The 19,711-nt window shown below is 36.2% G+C and overlaps 1 protein-coding gene across 21 annotated transcripts in view; it reads left to right on the forward strand.

Moving 5' to 3' along the window:
- Window positions 1–19,711, forward strand: part of LOC143244484 (ankyrin repeat and fibronectin type-III domain-containing protein 1-like) — an 84,096-nt gene that overhangs the window by 51,749 nt on the left and 12,636 nt on the right. For 7 of the 21 annotated variants that reach the window (XM_076489248.1, XM_076489250.1, XM_076489228.1 and 4 more), the window contains 9 exons: window positions 3,555–3,687; window positions 4,720–4,854; window positions 6,205–6,500; window positions 10,354–10,458; window positions 12,577–12,655; window positions 13,740–13,843; window positions 15,206–15,336; window positions 15,627–15,705; window positions 16,277–16,396. In XM_076489248.1, coding sequence (XP_076345363.1) covers window positions 3,555–3,687; window positions 4,720–4,854; window positions 6,205–6,500; window positions 10,354–10,458; window positions 12,577–12,655; window positions 13,740–13,843; window positions 15,206–15,336; window positions 15,627–15,705; window positions 16,277–16,396 — 1,182 coding nt within the window. The remainder of the gene's footprint in view (window positions 1–3,554; window positions 3,688–4,719; window positions 4,855–6,204; window positions 6,501–10,353; window positions 10,459–12,576; window positions 12,656–13,739; window positions 13,844–15,205; window positions 15,337–15,626; window positions 15,706–16,276; window positions 16,397–19,711) is intronic. The other 14 variants (XM_076489239.1, XM_076489231.1, XM_076489233.1 and 11 more) reach the window with 10 other exon arrangements.

The raw sequence follows: 19,711 nt of genomic DNA on the forward strand, positions 1-19,711 counted from the left end.
AAGTTTGTTCATAACGCAACATAATTTAAAACATTGACCAGTAAAATATAAAGTTTGTTTATAACGTAACATAATGTTAAAACACGGACCAGTATATCTATCAATTGTATTCATAACGTAACATAATGTTAAAACATTTACCAGTAAAGATATTAAGTTTGTTCACAACATGGTATAATGTTAAAACATTGACCAGTAAAGATATCGAGTTTGTTCACAACGTGATATATTGTTGAAACATTGACCAGTAATGATATCAAGTTTGTTCACAACGTGACATAATGTTAGAACACGGACCAGTAAAGATATCAAGTTTGTTCGCAATATGGCTTAATGCTAAGACATTGAAGATTAAAGATATCAACTTTGTTCCTAACGTAATATAATGTTAAGACATTTCCCAGTAAATATGTCAAGTTTGTTCACAACGTGACATAATGTTAAAACACGTACCAGTAAATATATGAACTTTGTTCCTAACGTAATATAATGTTAAAACATTTACCAGTAAAGATATCAAGTTTGTTCACAACATGGCATAATGTTAAAACATTGACCAGTATAGATATCGAGTTTGTTCACAACGTGACATATTGTTAAAACGTTGACCAGTAATGATATCAAGTTTGTTCACAACGTGACATAATGTAAAACACGGACCAGTAAAGATATCAAGTTTCTTCTGAACATAACATAATGTTAAAAGACATTAAGTTTGTCAGGTTGTTTGTTGCGAGATAAATAATAAAGATAAACATTGTTAATTAATACGTACAGTAAACAACATATTACACTTAATAATACACCAACATAGTTATAGTAAGATACACAACAAGGATACACATGTGAACGTTATAATATACCAACATAGTTATAGTTAAATACACAACAAGGATACACATGAAAACTTAATAATACACAACCATAGTTATATTAAGATGCACAACAGAGTTACTCGTGTAAATTTTATAATACACAGCTCGGTTCATATACATGTTTCACGAGCTTGCAAAGCGCGAATGACCGTTAAGTCTGAATATATGCGCTCTGTAAGATATTTCACGTTTCAACTTGTTCATAACTCTCTTATATATGTATTTCCAGAGCACCCAGTTTTAAAACAAAATTAATCACCCCATATCTCTCCACATCTATAAAACTCCCTCGATCATCTACCTATGAAACATAATTGTTTAAAATTACATAATATTAAAGTGTGTCCACTGTTGTTTATTTAACACGGGTAATCAAACCTTGCATTTCAACGTTGTGAGTACGCAAACGTTCCACTGGCCTGCCGAGGAACAATAAATGGTGTTACTCGGATGCTGGAATTGTGTTTTGAGGATAAATGTTTTCATTATTTCAAGATTTAAAAAAATGCAAAATACTGTTCTGACTAAGCGCCATCTGGCGAGACATGACAGCTTCTCACCTACATTGTTGATCGTCCGTTTCTCTTAAATTGTGAATCCAAAAATACGTTAATTTTTACAATATATATAAATGTTCTGACCTCTCGTTTCAGAGGGAGTCCTCCAGACTTGCTGTGTTAAAATCCAGGATTCGATTCCCTGCAGTAGACACAGCAGATAACTCATTGTGGCTTTACTCTAAAATAGCGTATCAGTAACCTTTCACTGAGTTCCTTTCTTTAATGTCGCTTCATCATTAAAACACACGCATGCGCTCTAGGAAGATTAGTAATCAAGATATTAATGGGGTAAGAAGGAAAGCAGTATTTGTAAAAATATCGTAATTAGCGAGAACTTAGCTGCCATCTTTAGTTTAAAGCAGTAATCTTTATGGCCAAACACACGCACAACTTTTAAAATCATGTTTTCTTTAAGAGCTCTGTTAGAGCATCAGTTAAAGGTTACGTAATGCAGATAGCGTACCCTGCTGCCATCTGTAGTTTAATACAGCCACCTTTACGGCTTTGTTTGGAACTTTAAAAATACACACATATACAACCAGTGAAATCCGAACTTCCTTGGATTCTGCTCAATGGTAACTAAATGATTTCGTTACCCGTTGTTACAAAAGCGTAAATTTGTTATTTCAAGAAGAAACGGGTAGGCGAGGTGTTGACAGTCTGTCTTTCTTTTAATCTATCAGTTTAAAAATAGGGACAGTTATGCGCAGCTAACCCAGTGAGTGGTTTTCTAGAAACAGTGGATCATGTCAATTTTCTCTAGATTCATTTTCCTAAACTATGAAGCAACTGTGAAGAAGGCAAAGTTTCTTTCAAAAAATGAAGAAGAGAAAGTTCCTTCTGTAGATGAAGAAAACAATTAGAAGCTTTATCTTGATAAAATAAGTAGAATAAACAGTTGGATGCATTCTTACTCTAATCTCTGGGGTTATTCTATGGCTAAGCCTGAACCTTTGTGTCAGTAAGGCGTGGGGTAGAGTTTTCTAATAATATGTAGTAATATTGATTTTGTCACAATGTGTTTCGGGTCTGTCTCAAAGATAGAAATGGGCAGAAACGGTCGTTGAACTCTGTTCTGTCTCAAATTCGTCTTTTTATTTTGCATAACGAAATTGCACCGGCGGTAATACTAGCCCTTCGTCATATACCTGACTTTATGATAACACCAGAAAACTCCATTTACTAGGTGACAAGTGTCATTCTGTTTGTTTCTTCAAAACAAATCTACCCGTTGTTTCCACCCGGAATTTTTAGTTTTAAATCTGTAAACTTTCCGTGTCCCACCTGGGAGACGGGATAATTCATTAATTAAAGATCCCAGCAGTTGCCTTTTTTTCTTTTTTTTTAAGAAATGACCAATCGTTTATAACAATCCATCTGTCAATTCCCCTTGACATTTGTTTGCGTTATATATGACGTAAATCACAAAAGGAACTGACGTACCGGACGTGACAAATATTAACATCAGAGAGAAAATTATACGTTTAACTTGATTAAGAATTTTAATTCACTGAACTTGGTTTATTCACGTTAAATGAATTGGGTTTGCTAAGTTTTGGGTTTATTCATGTTTAAACGTGCCGTGACGAGCTGTATGTGTTAGGTTTTGGGTTTATTCACGATTTAACTTGCTGTGACAAGTTGTGTTGTTAAGTTTAGACATTTAAACTGTCTGAAACTTTCTTTAATTAATTAAAATTTAATGCCTGTTACTAAAGCTTCGTACTTAAGTTACAAAGGTTTTGAAATGGAAACAGTTGTTTTTCGTACACTTTTCTACGATTTCTACTAGACTCAACACGTCCTAACCAGTTACCTTTTGACATGTCATCATGCGTCACTTTGTCGGATTTCTAAAAAAATCAGGACGAGTTAACGATCTCTGTATGTTTCACAATATCGTCATAACTTTGTCATGTTTTATTCATGTAATTTTATAGGTTTATTTTAAGTGTCTGTACGTGTCTATGTAGCCAGTTTCACTTTTCATTGTTTGTTTGATATTTTAACACTAGGATAAAAATTGATTTCGAACCTCATTTCTGGTGTCCTACCCACACATGTTGTTTTGAAAGATTTTATTTAAATGTGAGTTTATTTTTGTGTCTGTTTTTACTAGCCTGGAGTATGATGACCACAGAAGAAGAGGTTAACACAATCTCCAAGTCTCCTAGCGTCTCTCCAGTTTCCAGCCGCCCTCCCATGTCTCCGACTAGTTCCCTTACTTCTCAACCTTCAGGGAGTAAACAAGGGTAAGTGACTTCATTGGATAAGTGTAGACTATAACACGAGATATCCGTGTTACCATCTAAACAAAGATGTTTTATTGTAGCTGTGATATTAAAATTGGACAATGGTTTGTTACTGTAACTTAGACAATAACATTTTTTTTTGTTAACCTGAAGATGACCTAGGAAGGTCGAAACGTTGTTCTCTGTTTATCAATAAAAATGTTAATACCCATACCTGCCCTTCTGCGATATAATAACATGATTAGTACCATTTAAGTTAATATTATTAATGAAAAATGTTCTATTAATAGTTCTCGGTATGTTAGTTATCTATAGTACGGCAACACTGAGTTACTTCTGTTAGTTATTATCGCTCCAGGCCTAAGCCTAATGAAATTAAGGGTCTCAAACAGTGAAACACACAAAATCTAAACTTAATGTAATATGCTGGAAGCTAAGGGTTTCCAGTAGTGAACTGCTGTTTTATTGTTATCATACTGGCCTAATATAACCTAAGAATCTGCAGTAGTGTACCATTGTTTTTGTGCTATCCACTAGACTTAAGCCTAATATAACCTAAGGATCTCTAGTAGTATTATCACACTAGACCTAAGCCTACTATAACCTAAGGGTCTTCAATTGTGAACCACTAATTTAAGCCTTAATTATACATATTTAGACATGAATGATAAATTGTACGATAGAAATTTAGCAAAATACATTTAACTAAAGTGGCCTGGCATGGCCTAGCGCGTAAGGTGTGAGACTCGTAATCCGAGGGTCGCGGGTTCGCGTCCGCGTCGCGCCAAACATGCTCGCCCTCCCAGCCGTGGGGGTGTTATAATGTGACGGTCAATCCCACTATTCGTTGGTAAAAGAGTAGCCCAAGAGTTGGCGGTGGGTGGTGATGACTAGCTGCCTTTCCTCTAGTCTTACGCTGCTAAATTAGGGACGGCTAGCACAGATAGCCCTCGAGTAGCTTTGTGCGAAATTCAAAAACAAACAAACATTTAACTAAAATAATTGATCTTTGTTAGTTAATAAAGTTTCCAGTGTTTTATTATTGTTATTTAGAGGGGAGCAGTCCCGGACTGGCTTAGCCAAACTGGCTCGATTCCTGTCACCTAGAGAACGACTTTCGGCATCCAAGACAAGCCAGTTCTTCAATGAATTGTCTCCATCCGAAGTGTAAGAATTATATCACATAACTATGGAATTATTTAACTTGTTAGACAGACAAACAGGAAGATATATGAAGATATATTCTGTCTGCATAACAGTGTTTATAACGACAGTAAAGTCATTGTTCCAATTTTCTTCATACGTTTTTCGTAACCAAAATTGAATGTTCTATGAACTCTTAAACCTAATGTGTTTCATTGTTATTATTTTTAAACAGTATCTACGCCTAACACAATATGCTAGAACATAAGGATTTTCAATGGCGAATTACTCGTTTTGTGTTATCACACTGGGCTTAATTATTTTACTGCGCACGCACGTGTAAGTTTGTTTTAATTTCGCGTGAAACTACATGAGGGCTATTTGCGCTAGCAATCCCTAATTTAGCAGTGTAAGACTAGAGGGAAGGCAGTTAGTCATTACCACCCATCGCCAACTCTTGGTCTACTCTTTTACTAACGAATTATAACGCCCCCACGATTGAAAGGACGAGCATGTTTGGTGGGAGGAGGATTTGAACCCGCGACCATTAGATTACGAGTCGAACACCTTAACTACCTGGCTGTGCCGGGCCACCGCACGTGTAAGAAACATTTCCATTCATGAGAGTTATAACGTATCTCACATTTCATCATTAATTCTTAATGTGCTGGTGGGGCCCAAATATTTTTCATGTATTTTTGGTCGTTTATATAAACTTGTATCGTTGCTGTTTGAAAAATAGGTCGTACAGTTAGGGTTGACATCAACCGTGTTGGACAGAAAAAAAAAACACACACAATTTTTTCTTTTTGCAATACTGTAACCCTTTAACCAGACTCGTGCACTTACACTGTAAAACAACAAACTTATTAGCTGTTGGATTCTGTTTTAAAATTGGGAAAAAAAGATCGTGTCTCGGATCACTTCTCATGGTGGTACTGTAATAAAGATTTTTTAAAATGTTTTGTTTAGATTTTTAAGGCCTAGAATGAAATCGTGGTTTGCCCACCCGACTCTCAATTTTGCTGCTGCGGATCGAAACCCGTCACCGAACATGTTCGACCATTCAGTCGCAGGGGCATTGTAACGTCACAATCAATCCCACTATTTGTTGTTTAAGAGCAGCCCAAGAGCTGGCGTTGGTAGTGTTAACTAATTGCTTTTTCTCTAGTCTGTCACTTCAAAATTAGGAACATCTAGTTAGATAGCCCTGAAGTAGATTTGCGAGAAATTTAAGAAATAAACAAGGCTATCTTATTACATTTATTTTTCTAAATTACTGGAACTACTAGCTTATCATCAGGATGTTTTTGCTTTTGAAATTTATTGCTGTTGTTTGATGCTTTGTATAGATGATAGAAGTTTTAATTTCAGTCCATGTTTACCTCTAAGCAGCGACACAGCTGCTACTCGAAAATCTAGTAGCATTGACAGCCTTTTAGAAGCTTCTATAAAAGATACTGTTAATATCCGGGACGACTCACTGACACTCTCTACAATCTCAACATCGGCCCCTCTAAGTGCAAACATAATTAGTGGAGCCCTCTACGTTTCAAAGAATAAAGCCATACCTCCTTCTCCTAGCGTTCCTTCCAAATTGGAGGTCCATAGGAAAGGAAATATTCCCTGTTCCCCCAGCGTTCCCAGTCGACTTCCAAAAGGAATTACAGGTAAGAATAATATTGAAATAATGACATCGTAGTGTGTAAAATAAATTGTCGCAATAAGTCATTAAGTTATTACCACAGATGGACCAGGTGTGGTCTAGTGGTTAGCATGTCCAGACTTTGAATTCCAAAATTCATGGTTCACGACCAGTTTTCACAAAATCACATCTTGCATTGTAGTGCCGTAGCTGCATTATAAGAGTGACGGTCAAATTTCACTATTCGATAGACGAGAGTAACCCAAGAGTTGGCGGCTGGTGCTATTGACAAGAAAATCTCCATCTAATCTGTCTGTTCAAAATTAGAGACGGCTATGCGCATAGAACACTTGTGTAGCTTTTATACAAATTTTCAATGCATAACACAGAAAAAACTTTTATCAATATTTTTCCCCGTCTGATGTTTTCTGGTGGCAAGGGGGCGCTTGATTCACAACTTGAGGATGGTGGGTTTAAATCCCATTCATCAAACACACTTGCTCTTTCCGCCGTGGTGACATTATAGTATGAAGGCTAATTCTACAATCACTGTTAAATTAAAGACGGCTAGTGCAGGTAGCACTCGTGCAGCTTTGCGCGAAATTCAAAACAAACTAATCAATATTTCTCTCGATTCCCTCTTTATTCATTTTCCTACCACCACCATTCTCTAATTTTCTTTTTTAACATTTTAATTAGATTTAAGTAACGAAACTCAGCAGAATTTAGATACACCCTTTGTGGCGCATGCACGTCGTCCTCTGGTATACATTTATTCTAGAAGAAGCCATAACTAACTTCCTGTAAAACGTCTATACACAACGAACCAGCCGCCTCTCACTTCGGTAGACAAAGAAGACAGTAAGCTCATCAAGTTTTAGAAAACTCCCACAGGACTTAATCACTTCTAAACCTGACACAGAGAGACAGTTGTGATTCGTGAAATATCCGTCAGGGTTCTCTAGATGCATCTTTCTCTCTTCTCTAAATTAACCATTGTACAGATTTCAAGATTATGAAAGAGGCGGGAATAAAAATCAATAAGAGTGGTTTTGAATTATTTGCACGCGCTTAATTCCTTAAGGGTTATCAATATTTGTATGTGACGCCAGAAATATTAGGCCTAGCCATAAAGCCATTTATTTAACAGATTCCTGGCATGGACTGTTCAGAGGAGCTCTTGTCTCGCAATGTGTTGGCCCCTGGATCCAAACCCGTCGTCGACATACACTGCTTTTCAGCTGTGTGTGAGGGGAGAGGGGGAGATAACAATGTAAAAGTCAGTACGGGTATGTAATCCAAGACTGGAATATATTTACATCAAGAGAATCAGGAAAACTGGTTGTTTTTCTGTGAATTGGATACTTTGACTTTTTTTTTTAAAATAAAAAGCCACAGACGGTAATATGTTAATCTTTCCATATTTGCCTCACTACTATAATCTCAAGAACAGGAAGCATCGACAGAGATCTATTCTATTCGTTGATTCGGTACTTTCACTGAAACAGACTAGTTTTGTCGGACTCACATTTCATTAGTGATTCTTTGATGAAATAAATAAATCGTGCCTAAAAATCAACTGTGAAACGCAAGCGTTGGTCTTAATCTCGGTAAAGAAAGCATTCTTAAATATTCACGGATAGTTAATAGAAAGCATTGTCAAGCACACACGAATCTACTATACTGTCGTCAACAGAAATTATTTTATCCTATGTATTCCTAGTCCATTGGAGGATTGCTACCCCAGTGGCAAGCGGTATGTCTGCGGATTTTCAAAGCAAGAAAACGAGTTTCGATACTCGTGGTGGGCAGAGCAGAGGTAGTCCATTGCGAAGGTTTGTGCTTTACCTCAAACAAACAAAACCATTGGAAGTAATACTTTAGAAATAACGAAAATATATTCATCGAAGGACAGTTCACGTCAAAAGTCAGTGGCGTAAAGGTCAAAGATTCTTTGGTATAAATTTCAATTAAGACAGGTTACGAATGTTAACCGCTAAAATCTATTTGTTGAAGATGTCGGAAAGACCCACAAAAGACCTTTCGCGGATAGCTGCCCCTAGCGAAAAACTAACGAACTCATCAACATCGCTAAACACCAACTCTTGAAATAATTGTTACTTACATTCGCGGCTACATGGCCAGGTGGTTAAGGCACTCGACTCGTAATCTGAGGGTCGCAGGTTTGAATCCCCGTCACACCAAACATGCTCGCCCTTTCAGCCATGTGGGCCTTGTAATGTTACGATCAATCCCACTATTCGTTGGTAAAAGAGTAGCCCAACAGTTGGCGGTGGATGGTGATAACTAGCTGCCTTTTCTCTAGTCTTACACTGCAAAATTTGGAACGGGTAACGCAGATAGCCATCGTGTAGCTTTGCGCGAAATTCAAACCAAACCACTCGCGGATAAAAGATGAAGGAAACATTTTTATGGGAACAGGACACGAATCATAAACATTTGGATTCACACTTATTTCCCACCCATCTAATGTGAAACAGAAAAAAAATCCGGTGAAACCCCTACCCACACCCCGACTGTAGTTACATAACGATCTTTATTTTTATTGTTGTTGTTGTAAATTGAAATTAGATTTTCTAAGTTTATAATACGAGCTTGGCTTTCAGTCTTAAGATTAGGACTTAAATTTTATGTGATTTGAAACTAAAACACGTGAACAATGCTGTTTTACTTACTTTTTACATCTGTAATATGAATATTACGTAAAAACGACAAACAACCTTAGAAAAAAAAACAAGGTTAATTATTTGTACCCGACGTTTCGGCTTACGCCTTTATCAAAGGTAATGAACATTATAGTGTTACCAAAATGATTTTAAATGTGAGTAACCGAAAATAAAACAGCTACAATATTATAATGGAAAATCTGTACATGATACAAGTGTTTATCATTAAAATAAAGAAAATAATAACATCAAAACAGAAAAAAATGATAAAATTAATAATCATAATAAGATGTTGAAGGCATCAGGTATTATGCCTATCAATGGAAGGGCGTTTGCATTGAACCAAAGGTGATTCCTTATATTTTTGTCAAGAAACTTGTTACAAGTTCCTAAAATGTTGATTGTATAAGGCGTTCCATTGTTTCAGGTTGGTTACACCTGTAGTCCTATTGTCATGGCACTGTTTATGCTCCTTTATATTTAAGCCATTATTTGACGAAAGTAAGTGTGTGTGTACCTCCTTATAACTCGCAAACTGCTGGACAGTTTTGCACCAAATCTGGCGTGTTTCTTAGACCCCCAGAGAATGACATAAGGGGGTCGACTGTCAGATCCCACATTCTATATAACCCCAAAGTTTTTTAAGTGCTCCCCACAGAGGAATAACGACCAATAAATAACACGTTAAGTGAGATAGAAAGATTTCCAGGGTGACCCCTGTAACCTAATAAAGGTCACTTGGAAATAAATACATCATTTTATTTCGTCTCTGCCCTAGTATTGTTTTCTTAGAACGTATGTAAGTTGTTATAGATAAAAGCTTAGAATCTAATGTGACAAAAAATGTAGAGTTAAAAATAATATTACGGACTCATTACAACCTGGCAAAAAAGAATAATTCGTGATGAAGAGAGACTCACTTGAAGTAAACTTGTTTCTCAAGATGGCTGGTATGGGTATTAAAACTAATAAGAAGGTCGAAACGTTGTTTTCTACTTTATTTCAATAAAAGTCTTAGTACCCATACCAGCCGTCTTGAGAATTCAAAATAACAGTATTAAGACAAAATTAATTCTATGTATATATGATCCAGAGATAATCTGTTTATAACAGAGGTGATGAGTTATTAATAAAACAGAGTTAAAAACAAAGGGTGGTTCCTACTTATTGTATGTTGTTGATTCGGTACAGGACTTCGACAAGGGAGTGTAGAAGAGTTCTTGGAGAACCTGACCTTAGCAAGAGGAGAAAGAAAACGAGTACAAGAAGTCAACAAATTCAGTATTGATCTCCAAGGTGAGACGCAGTCGGTTAAGTCAAATTCAGTATTGATCTCCAAGGTGAGACGCAGTCGGTTAAGTCAAATTCAGTATTGATCTCCAAGGTGAGACGCAGTCCTTCAACCAGAACTAGAAAAATGAATTTTTTTCTTATGGATTTCTTCTTTGACCCAGTAAAACGACAACTGAATAATTATTAATATTATTTATCATTTGTGTCCCTAATTTTATTTTGTTTAGACCTATTGAAATTCGGATGTACAGTACTACACACACAAACTCTTCTAGTGGCTTATAACACTTAATATCGGGGTTCGATATCCGTGGCGGGCATAGTGCCGATAGCCCAATAAGTAACATTCATTTAAAATAATGCGTACCTGACCTCTGTGGACACTTATTAGTGTCAAGCTTGATTATAATTATTAGTTATGTTTCTGTTATGTGTTTGCTTTGTACGTTTTCATTTTTTTTCTCTTATTTTAAGAAATTGGTGAAAGGTTTATTTAATTCATACGTGGATTATAAAACAAAATAACTTTTCATTTTGATAACATAATTTCTCAATAAATATATAAGGGTTAGCTCTCTATGTGAACTTACAACGCTAAAAACCGGGTTTCGATGCCCCTGATGGGCAGAGCACAGATAGCCCTTTGTGTAGGTTTATGCTTAATTACAAATAGAAACAAAAATTAATAAAAAGGGTGAAAATGTTTCACGAAATATACAAATGATACAATATATATGTGTATTTATCACGAGATATACAAGTGATACAATATGTATGTGTATTTATCACGAGATATACAAGTGATACAATATATATGTGTATTTATCACGAGATATACAAGTGATACAATATATATGTGTATTTATCACGAGATATACAAGTGATACAATATGTATGTGTATTTATCACAAGATATACAAGTGATACAATATATATGTGTATTTATCACGAGATATACAAGTGATACAATATGTATGTGTATTTATCACGAGATGTACAAGCGATGCAATATGTACGTGTATTTATCACGAGGCCCGGCATGGCCTAGCGCGTAAGGCGTGCGACTCGTAATCCGAGGGTCGCGGGTTCGCGCGCGCATCGCGCTGAACATGCTCGCCCTCCCAGCCGTGGGGGTGTATAATGTGACGGTCAATCCCACTATTCGTTGGTAAAGAGTAGCCCAAGAGTTGGCGGTGGGTGGTGATGACTAGCTGCCATCCCTCTAGTCTTACACTGCTAAATTAGGGACGGCTAGCACAGATAGCCCTCGAGTAGCTTTGTGCGAAATTCCCAAACAAACAAACAAACAAAAAAAATTTATCACGAGATATATAAACGATGCAATATATACGTGTATTTATCACGAGATATACAAGCGATACAATATATACGGGTATTTATCACGAGATATACAAGCGATACAATATATATGTATATTCTCCTACCTTTCACAACTTTTTTCCATAGTTTCCAAAATGCAAACAAACATGAAACATTTCAGTGTTAAAACGTTGAGCTATTTAAGCCCCTCCAATAATCTGACTGCTCAACCTTCCTTTAACTAATTATACCTGCCCAGCCTCGGACTGTAGACACACGTGAGATGAACTTATTGTACAGTTGGGGGTTCGACAAGTTTTATGATAACAGCTTTATCACACCACTGTTTATTTAAAATAAAAGACGAAAGAAGACAATACCGGTCATGGTTTGTGCTTTATTTACAGTATTATTACTTCGCTTAAGTGTAAGTAATATCCCCCCTCAAGTTTCAGTTTCATTTAGTACGAGTATTTGTAAAAGAAAATGTCTATTTTCTGGTCTTTAAGTTAACCAAAACGTTTTTTAATACCAGTAAATATAAAAATATTATGAATGTTATTGTGCTAATTCGGTTAACTGACAAATCAGTTTTCATGTTTTGAAACCTAAAAATGTCAACTGATCGATATCTTTCGCCGTTACTGTGGCAACTAACCAAACATTACGTGTGTGCGTGTAACATTAATGCATGCAAAGATAGGCGCCGAAGATATGTTGATATTGTTTGTGTGACAAATGAGACTTTTCAAAGCCCTAACAGTTTTCTTAACCCTAATTCTTCTATTGAATTCCTTTCAGCTCTCTTTGTTGCTGTGGTGCACGGGCATGTGGAACGTACTCGGAGTATCTTGGAAACCACCGATGTTGACGTCAACAGGTAGGCATGGCTAGTTTAATATGTATGCCAAAAGTTAGGAATAGACAATGAGTGTGTATATATATGTATTTATAGACAGAGTGTGTATGTTTTGTTTCTTGTTTCGGTTTCTTATGTGAAATAAAAGCATGCAAAACCTACATAATCACTATTCAATAGATTTTTATACTGTCATTTAAGAGTCTATTCTATTTCTTAAACAGTTGAAATTTGTCTAAAGTTCCTGAGACAGTCCTTCATTAAGCGTCTATTTTTATTTTTCGTTAATTGATTAAACACACTGGGATCTGCTGTGTTCACTGTGGAAAGTCGAACCCAGATTTTAACGTTGTAAGTTTGTAAACATATAACGACCCCTGGAGTGCAGACAGTTAGTTTTCCTAATTACGCCGATCTTTCCATTTCTCTCAGGTGTCACGTGTTTATGTTACAGTAAGACTACTCAGAAATTTAAAAATATAATACTCGTGCTGCGCCCATCATAGATGACCCATTGTGTGGCTTACTGCTTAACAACAAATAATTAAATAAATAAGTTTTGTATAAATATATATATTCAGTTTGAATGGTATACAAATTAAGTTATTTTAATCACCAACGCATAAGGTTCAACAATTAAATTTAGACATAATTACTAAACATTTAAATGGCAAACGCCTTCCAAGCCTAGCACTCTAGCGACATATGATGTTCCCCACCTTGAATCATTATTGTATCTTCGCCAGTATTAAAAAAATAAGTTATTACGAAATAAAGTATGTTCTAAAATCATGGAACAGCTACAAACAAAAGCTTAGTGAAAAGTTGGGACTTCGTGTGAAGTTTTGAAACAACAGACTAAGAAATCCTCTTTAGAATCAAAATAATTAACTTGATTTAAAGTATTGGCTTCCGAAAATAGAGTTCTTAGAACGAGGGTTTATATCTGGGTTCCTCTTAATGGCCACATTTAAATCGTAATTCGAATGGCCTTTCCATACCTTAAGTTGGTTTCCTTAGGTCTAGAAAGTAATTGACACTTGAACATTTGAAGTGGTATATTTGATCGGAGTTAACCTGGTCTTTTTATTATTTTTTTTCGCAGCACCAATGGAGATGGATTTAACCCACTGGATATTGCTATCATGAGTCACTGTGTACCGATGATAAAACTACTACAGTTCCATGGAGGGAAGGAAAGCAGGCGATGTGAGTCTTGAGTTATTTTGAGATTCTTGTGCACGTGCATTCGTAATTTATATTTTCATGCTTTAACTAAAAACTGTTGAACAGATTTTATGTTTTGTTTTAATATAGCAGCGGCGTATCTTTCCTTTTCGGAATCTTCATGGTGACCAATTGGTTATTTATATTCGATTTTGTTTTATACACCAAAGGAGAATTTAAAATTCGAAGACCTCATTGTGTAGAAATCTTCGCAGTTTACAGAAAGGCACCATCTCGCGGTAGAAAGCAACAGCTTGGAGTAAAACTTTGTACTTTTATATGCAAAAACGGCTCGTTTGGGCTGAGAAAACACTTTTACTCAGCCCAAACGAGCCGTTTTTGCATATAAATTTCTCAACAAGTGGGTTTCTCGTCATCACTGATTAAACTTTGTACTTGTTTGAAGAGCGCTTCCAATTTTGAAATTGCTGTTAAGCCTAATTAATCACAAAATAAGACCTTTTATAATCAAACATACATAAATATCTTGCTGTGTTTATAATAAAGGACAAAATAAAATCATTTTATAAACAAATTGGCCACGGAACTGGAAATGTCAGAGAATTAAAATAAAAAGTTGAAAATAAGTCGAGCGCTCAATCTGCTGGTTTTGGGTTTGAATCACTGCTGTGAACATTCTCTCCCTTTTAGTCGTTGATGCCTTATAATGTGATGGCCAACTGATTATTCGTTGATAAAAGAACAGCTCATCAGTTAAATTATGGATGGCTCGCTCAGATAGTCTTTAAATAGCTTTGCGCAAAATTCGTATCAAACAAACTGTCCTGTGTTAAGTCATTTGGTACTAGTTAAGTAATTCAGGTGTTCTTAAATTATGGACCACCCGCTAGTACAGCGATAAGTCTATGGATTTGCAACGTTAAAATCAAGGGTTCGATTCCCCTCGGTGGGCTCAACAGATAGCCCGATGTGACTTTGCTACAAGAAAACACACACCTTAAATTATGGATTGCGACATTTAGGGATGGTAATTTGTGTTACAGTTTTTCGTAATTTTAGAAGATAAACCGCATGTGTCAAATGTACTCACTTTTTCTTTGGTGTATGAAAATTGGGATTGGTTGGGATGGTGAAAGCAGTTAAAGTTTATAAAAGGGTGGTCTTAGTCCAGAAAAAGAAGTAACAAACCTCTGACCTAATTTATTGTATTTTAATATTTACGATCATGTTTCACGACCCTCGTTTGAAGATGTTTCTGTGTCATGTCCTAGTTATAAAGTTATTGTTTTTCATGTATAAAAAACATTAGGAACAAATTTTAAAAACAAAGTACAGCTTTTATGTTTCATGAACTAAATCATTTTGCCACCTTCTTTCGTCCAGTTTCTTCAAAAGAGAGTCGAACCAGCCGATTGGTCAGTCTGGTCAACGAAGCGGAGAGATGCAGGGAAGACTTGACCACGTGTATCCTTAACACGGCTACCAGTGGTACTCTGTCCACAGCTCTGTTGAAGGTAAAGCTGGTTTGGTTTTACTGACAATAAAATTCACGTTGCGTATGTTTTAAACAAATCTTATTTTATTTTGTTTTTTCTTTCCCTGAAAGAATGAACTTTTAATTTTTTTCACTAATTTTTAACCAAAATAATTCTGACTTTTATTTTTAAAATAAAAATGCTGATTTTTGTAGCCAAACATACCACAATTTTATTTTATTTTTTTAAAGATATCTATAACAGTTATTTTCCCCCATTGGGAAATCAATCAAAGCTCGTGAACTATTTATTTGTCTTGTCCATTTCAGAAAAAGGAACGGCAGCTGACACTATGGCAACGGCGGCTCCGCTTCTTGAAGCGGATGCGAGATGGGTTTGAACAAATCAGTAGGTTGACATTTGTTTCTCGGCTGATAAGCTTACACTTGCCTTTGTTTCAAATGCAACATCTTATTATACGCAACGATCAGTCAGGCGTGGCCCAGTAGCTGGTAACCGGACTGTGAATCCGAGGAATTTTAGTTCGTGACCCATTGCTGCAAAACAAAAACAAAAAAAAAACGCACTCTACACTGTGACTTTTGGTGTGTAATAAGTGTGGCGGGGAAACCCCATTACTAAACTAGGGTAGCGTAATAGTTGACGGTGGGTTCTGTTGACAAGTGGTCCTTCCCTCTTGTGAGATAAAATACTGTGTAACTTTTTTCGAATCTTTCAACATAAACAATGAAGTCAGAGTCACTAAGACTTAAATATCAATAGAAGCTATTAACTGAACACAATTCCTTCGAGTCGGAAACTTATTTTAATAACTTTAAACGAAATTATTAATTAGGCTTAGCTCTTTGTTTTTATTGAGAAACTTAATTCAAGTGCAAGTCTCCTAAAATTAAGCTGACCCAAAAAAGGAAAAAATAAAAACATTATAACCCTTCAAAGTTTCATTTAAAATATTCAGGACCTCCAGATCCACCAAAGCACGTGCAGTTAGAAGTTATAGGAACCAGAGCTCTTCAAATCAAAATCAGCGAATCCGATACGAGTAACGATACCCACTGTGTTGTAACGAAATATAAAGGTGAGGTAACTATAGGTAAATGGATAGCTATAAATCTAGATATATAAGATTGACTTATTTTTTTAGATGTAGTTCTCAAGATTATCTGATGCCATAACTCTTTGACTGGTTTTTAATGTTGCTTTAATTAAGAAAAAAAAAAGAAGACTGAAATCCGAAGTGTAATTATCTTCGGATTTGTGTCAAAATCGAGCAGCCGATTCTCATTGGTTGGTTGTAACTTTCTTATTGCAAAGCCCCATCGGGCTATCTGCTGAATCCACCGAGAGGAACCGGACCCCCTGAATTTAGCATTGTAAATCCGTAGACTTACCGCTGTACTAGCGGTGGACTCTCATTGGTTGGTAGCTATATTTAAAACAAAACAAAAAAGCAGCAGCTTGATTTGTTTTCAAGAAAAGTTCTTGAGAAACTGACCAATAGTCTCCTTCGTACTTTCAATCTGACCAATAGTCTTCTCTTTCGTATTTTTATATCAAATTTGTTTGGTAGATCATTCGACTTTGAGAGCCATTTTATGGTTTTATTTGTTTTCTTTACTTTAGTTATTAGGTTTTGTTGTCATATCCTTTCACTAAATCCTTTAGAGTTTCCTTGGTTTTTAATAGTTTTGTTCTTTTTTTTCCAAAAAAAGATAATTATCACAGAAGATCATTTATGACCCGTGATAACAAAATCTATTGACCTATAACACTGTTGGAATTCAGTTGAAGTTTTATAATTTGCAAGTGAATACGGCTCTATAAACTGATTCCATTGCAAAGTCACGATAAAGATTTTTCTGACGCTAGATGATTGATGAACTTTCGAGTATGTATAAAGATGAGAAACACAACACTGCGCATGCGTTGATTACCAGGGCTCAATTTGTTATCCTGGATCATAACACCACTTCGTGTTTGATACATAATATTAAAAAATGTTTCTATTTTAAATTATATTCAATCTAGTTGGTATGTATTGTCTTTTCAAATCCTGTAATTTTTATTTAATACTTAGGAAGTTTGGAGCTAGATTTTTATGAGAATACTTCCAATCAACTTGACTATAGGACTTGTAACAAGCTCAGAACAAACAAACAACTGTAGAGACAATAAATCAACCAAACGCAATCCTTGTTTCCGTGTTACGTGACGCTAAAACATCTTGTAAAACGCTAACGAACCAAATATTAATGGATTTGTTTTCGAACATTACGAATACAAAAATGTGTAAACACGACGAGTGTTGTGACGTCATTAATTTCTCCAGAGGGCTTGAAACAAGATGATAGGCATCGTGATTGGACCCTTTCCTGATCGCGTGATGTACATTAGCAACATAACCAAGTGAAAAAGATAATATTTGTGTCGCACCTTTCAAAATAGCTTTAACCTTGACGATCAGAGTTTTGTGTATGAGGGAGGGCTTATGATGTCTTAGCAATGATGTGGTTTAGGTTATCAGTCCTGTTGTAATATACAGGGTGTCCCAAAATAACGTTTACACTCTTTGGATCATTATAACTTGCCTTGTTTATTGATTTTAATAATGAAACAAGATACATATGATAGCCAAAGGATTTATTTAAAGATTTAATACTGAAATCAAGAGAAAAAATAACAAATAAAATTCTTCCCAAGGAAAACTCTCCTTGGTTGAAATTGTAAAATGTCACAATTTGCTTGCTTCACTTCAGGTGTTCAAACTAAAATCCGTTCTGCTCCAGACACATCTCATAATGGGAAGAAATAGAAGTGCACACATCAAACACCATTTCATCTGGTATTAAAGCACATTGTTCTTCAATTGCAACTCTCAATTCGTCAATTGTTGCCCTTTTTGTGTTGTAAACTTTGTCTTTCAGAAACTCCCACAAAAAGAAACCCATGGGTGTCAAATCTGGTGATCTAGCAGGAAATTCTACACTTCCTCTTCGTCCAATCCATCTGTCTGGCATAGATGCATCCAGATATGCTCTCACGTCGCGATGGAAGTGGGGAGGAGCGCCATCCTGCTGGAAGAAACACTCTTCTTCTCCAAATTGTTCTTGGATGCGTGGCATGGCAAACTCTTGTAGCATGTTGAGATAATTCAATTCTGTTACGGTGTCTTGGAAAAAGAATGGTCCGATGAGTTCCCTAGCAGACAGACCACACCACACAGTCATTCCAGGCAAATTCAAGTGATGTTCCTCTGTAACATGTGGATTTTCTGTTTCCCAGTAGGTGCAGTTGTGTCGATTTATTGAGCCATTCAGCTTAAACGTTGCTTCGTCACTCCAAACAATTTTGAGTGGAAATTCATCATCGCCTGCACATCTAGCAAGATACCATTCACAGAACTCAACCCTTCGATCAGGGTCATCTTCATTCAGAGCGTGAACAAGCGATGGGATGAAACTTTTGAATTGGGAACGCTTCAAAATGCGATGAACGCTGGATTTAGGGATACCTGTTTCACGAGACAGTTGGCGCACTGATTTTCATGGAGAATTCAGAACATTATCAATGACCTCTTGCTCTCTTGTTAGGCTTGTTGATGATCTTTTTCGACCGGAGCGACCCTTTCTCATATGGTGGAGTGTTCCGTGTTCATCAAACTTGGCAATGATGCGTGAAATGCTGGGGCGAGATGGCGCATCCATATGGAACTTTCTAGTAAAACGTCTTTGCACTTCAGCTTTGTTTTCGACTTTCCATAAAGTTTTGAGAATGAATATTTTGTGCTCGATTGTAAGCTGATTATCCGCCATCGTTGGACACAAGTCAAATCTGAAACAAAAGAAACGGTTTATTAGCTATACACAGTCAAAGAGTGTAAACGTTATTTTGGGACACCCTGTAATATGCGTTTCCACTAAATCTCTAAGTAAATTATCACGTGGTCAGTGTCATACTGCAGTCTTTATAAAGTGCTGAAAGAACGAATCCACGAATTTCAAGTTTCTTCGCCATAAACCTAAACCTCAAATTTATCAGTTTTAAAATGACTAGTCAAAATTCACGTTATCGTAATTAGGAGGCTATAAGTGTAAGAACCAAGTCTGCTATACGTATATACAATTTCATAACGAACATTTCATTATTACAAAGCCAAACGTGACCTTGTGATTAGCGTACCGAGGTCCAAGGTTCGAGCCTGTGAACGCGCTATTCACTTTAAGCCGTTGGTGCGGTATAAAAGTAAAACTAAATTTTTCCTTTTCGGTTAAGAGCAGGCTTATAAACGGCGAGTGCAACCGTCTGATTGCCTTTCACTTTTATCAGTATTTCAAAGTTGGGGAAACTACGTGTGAACCTTTGGATCTCCGACCTGGCCAGTTAGCCCTTATGT

Source organism: Tachypleus tridentatus, chromosome 2 (genome assembly GCF_004210375.1).
Source record: "Tachypleus tridentatus isolate NWPU-2018 chromosome 2, ASM421037v1, whole genome shotgun sequence".
Lineage (NCBI taxonomy): Eukaryota > Metazoa > Arthropoda > Merostomata > Xiphosura > Limulidae > Tachypleus > Tachypleus tridentatus.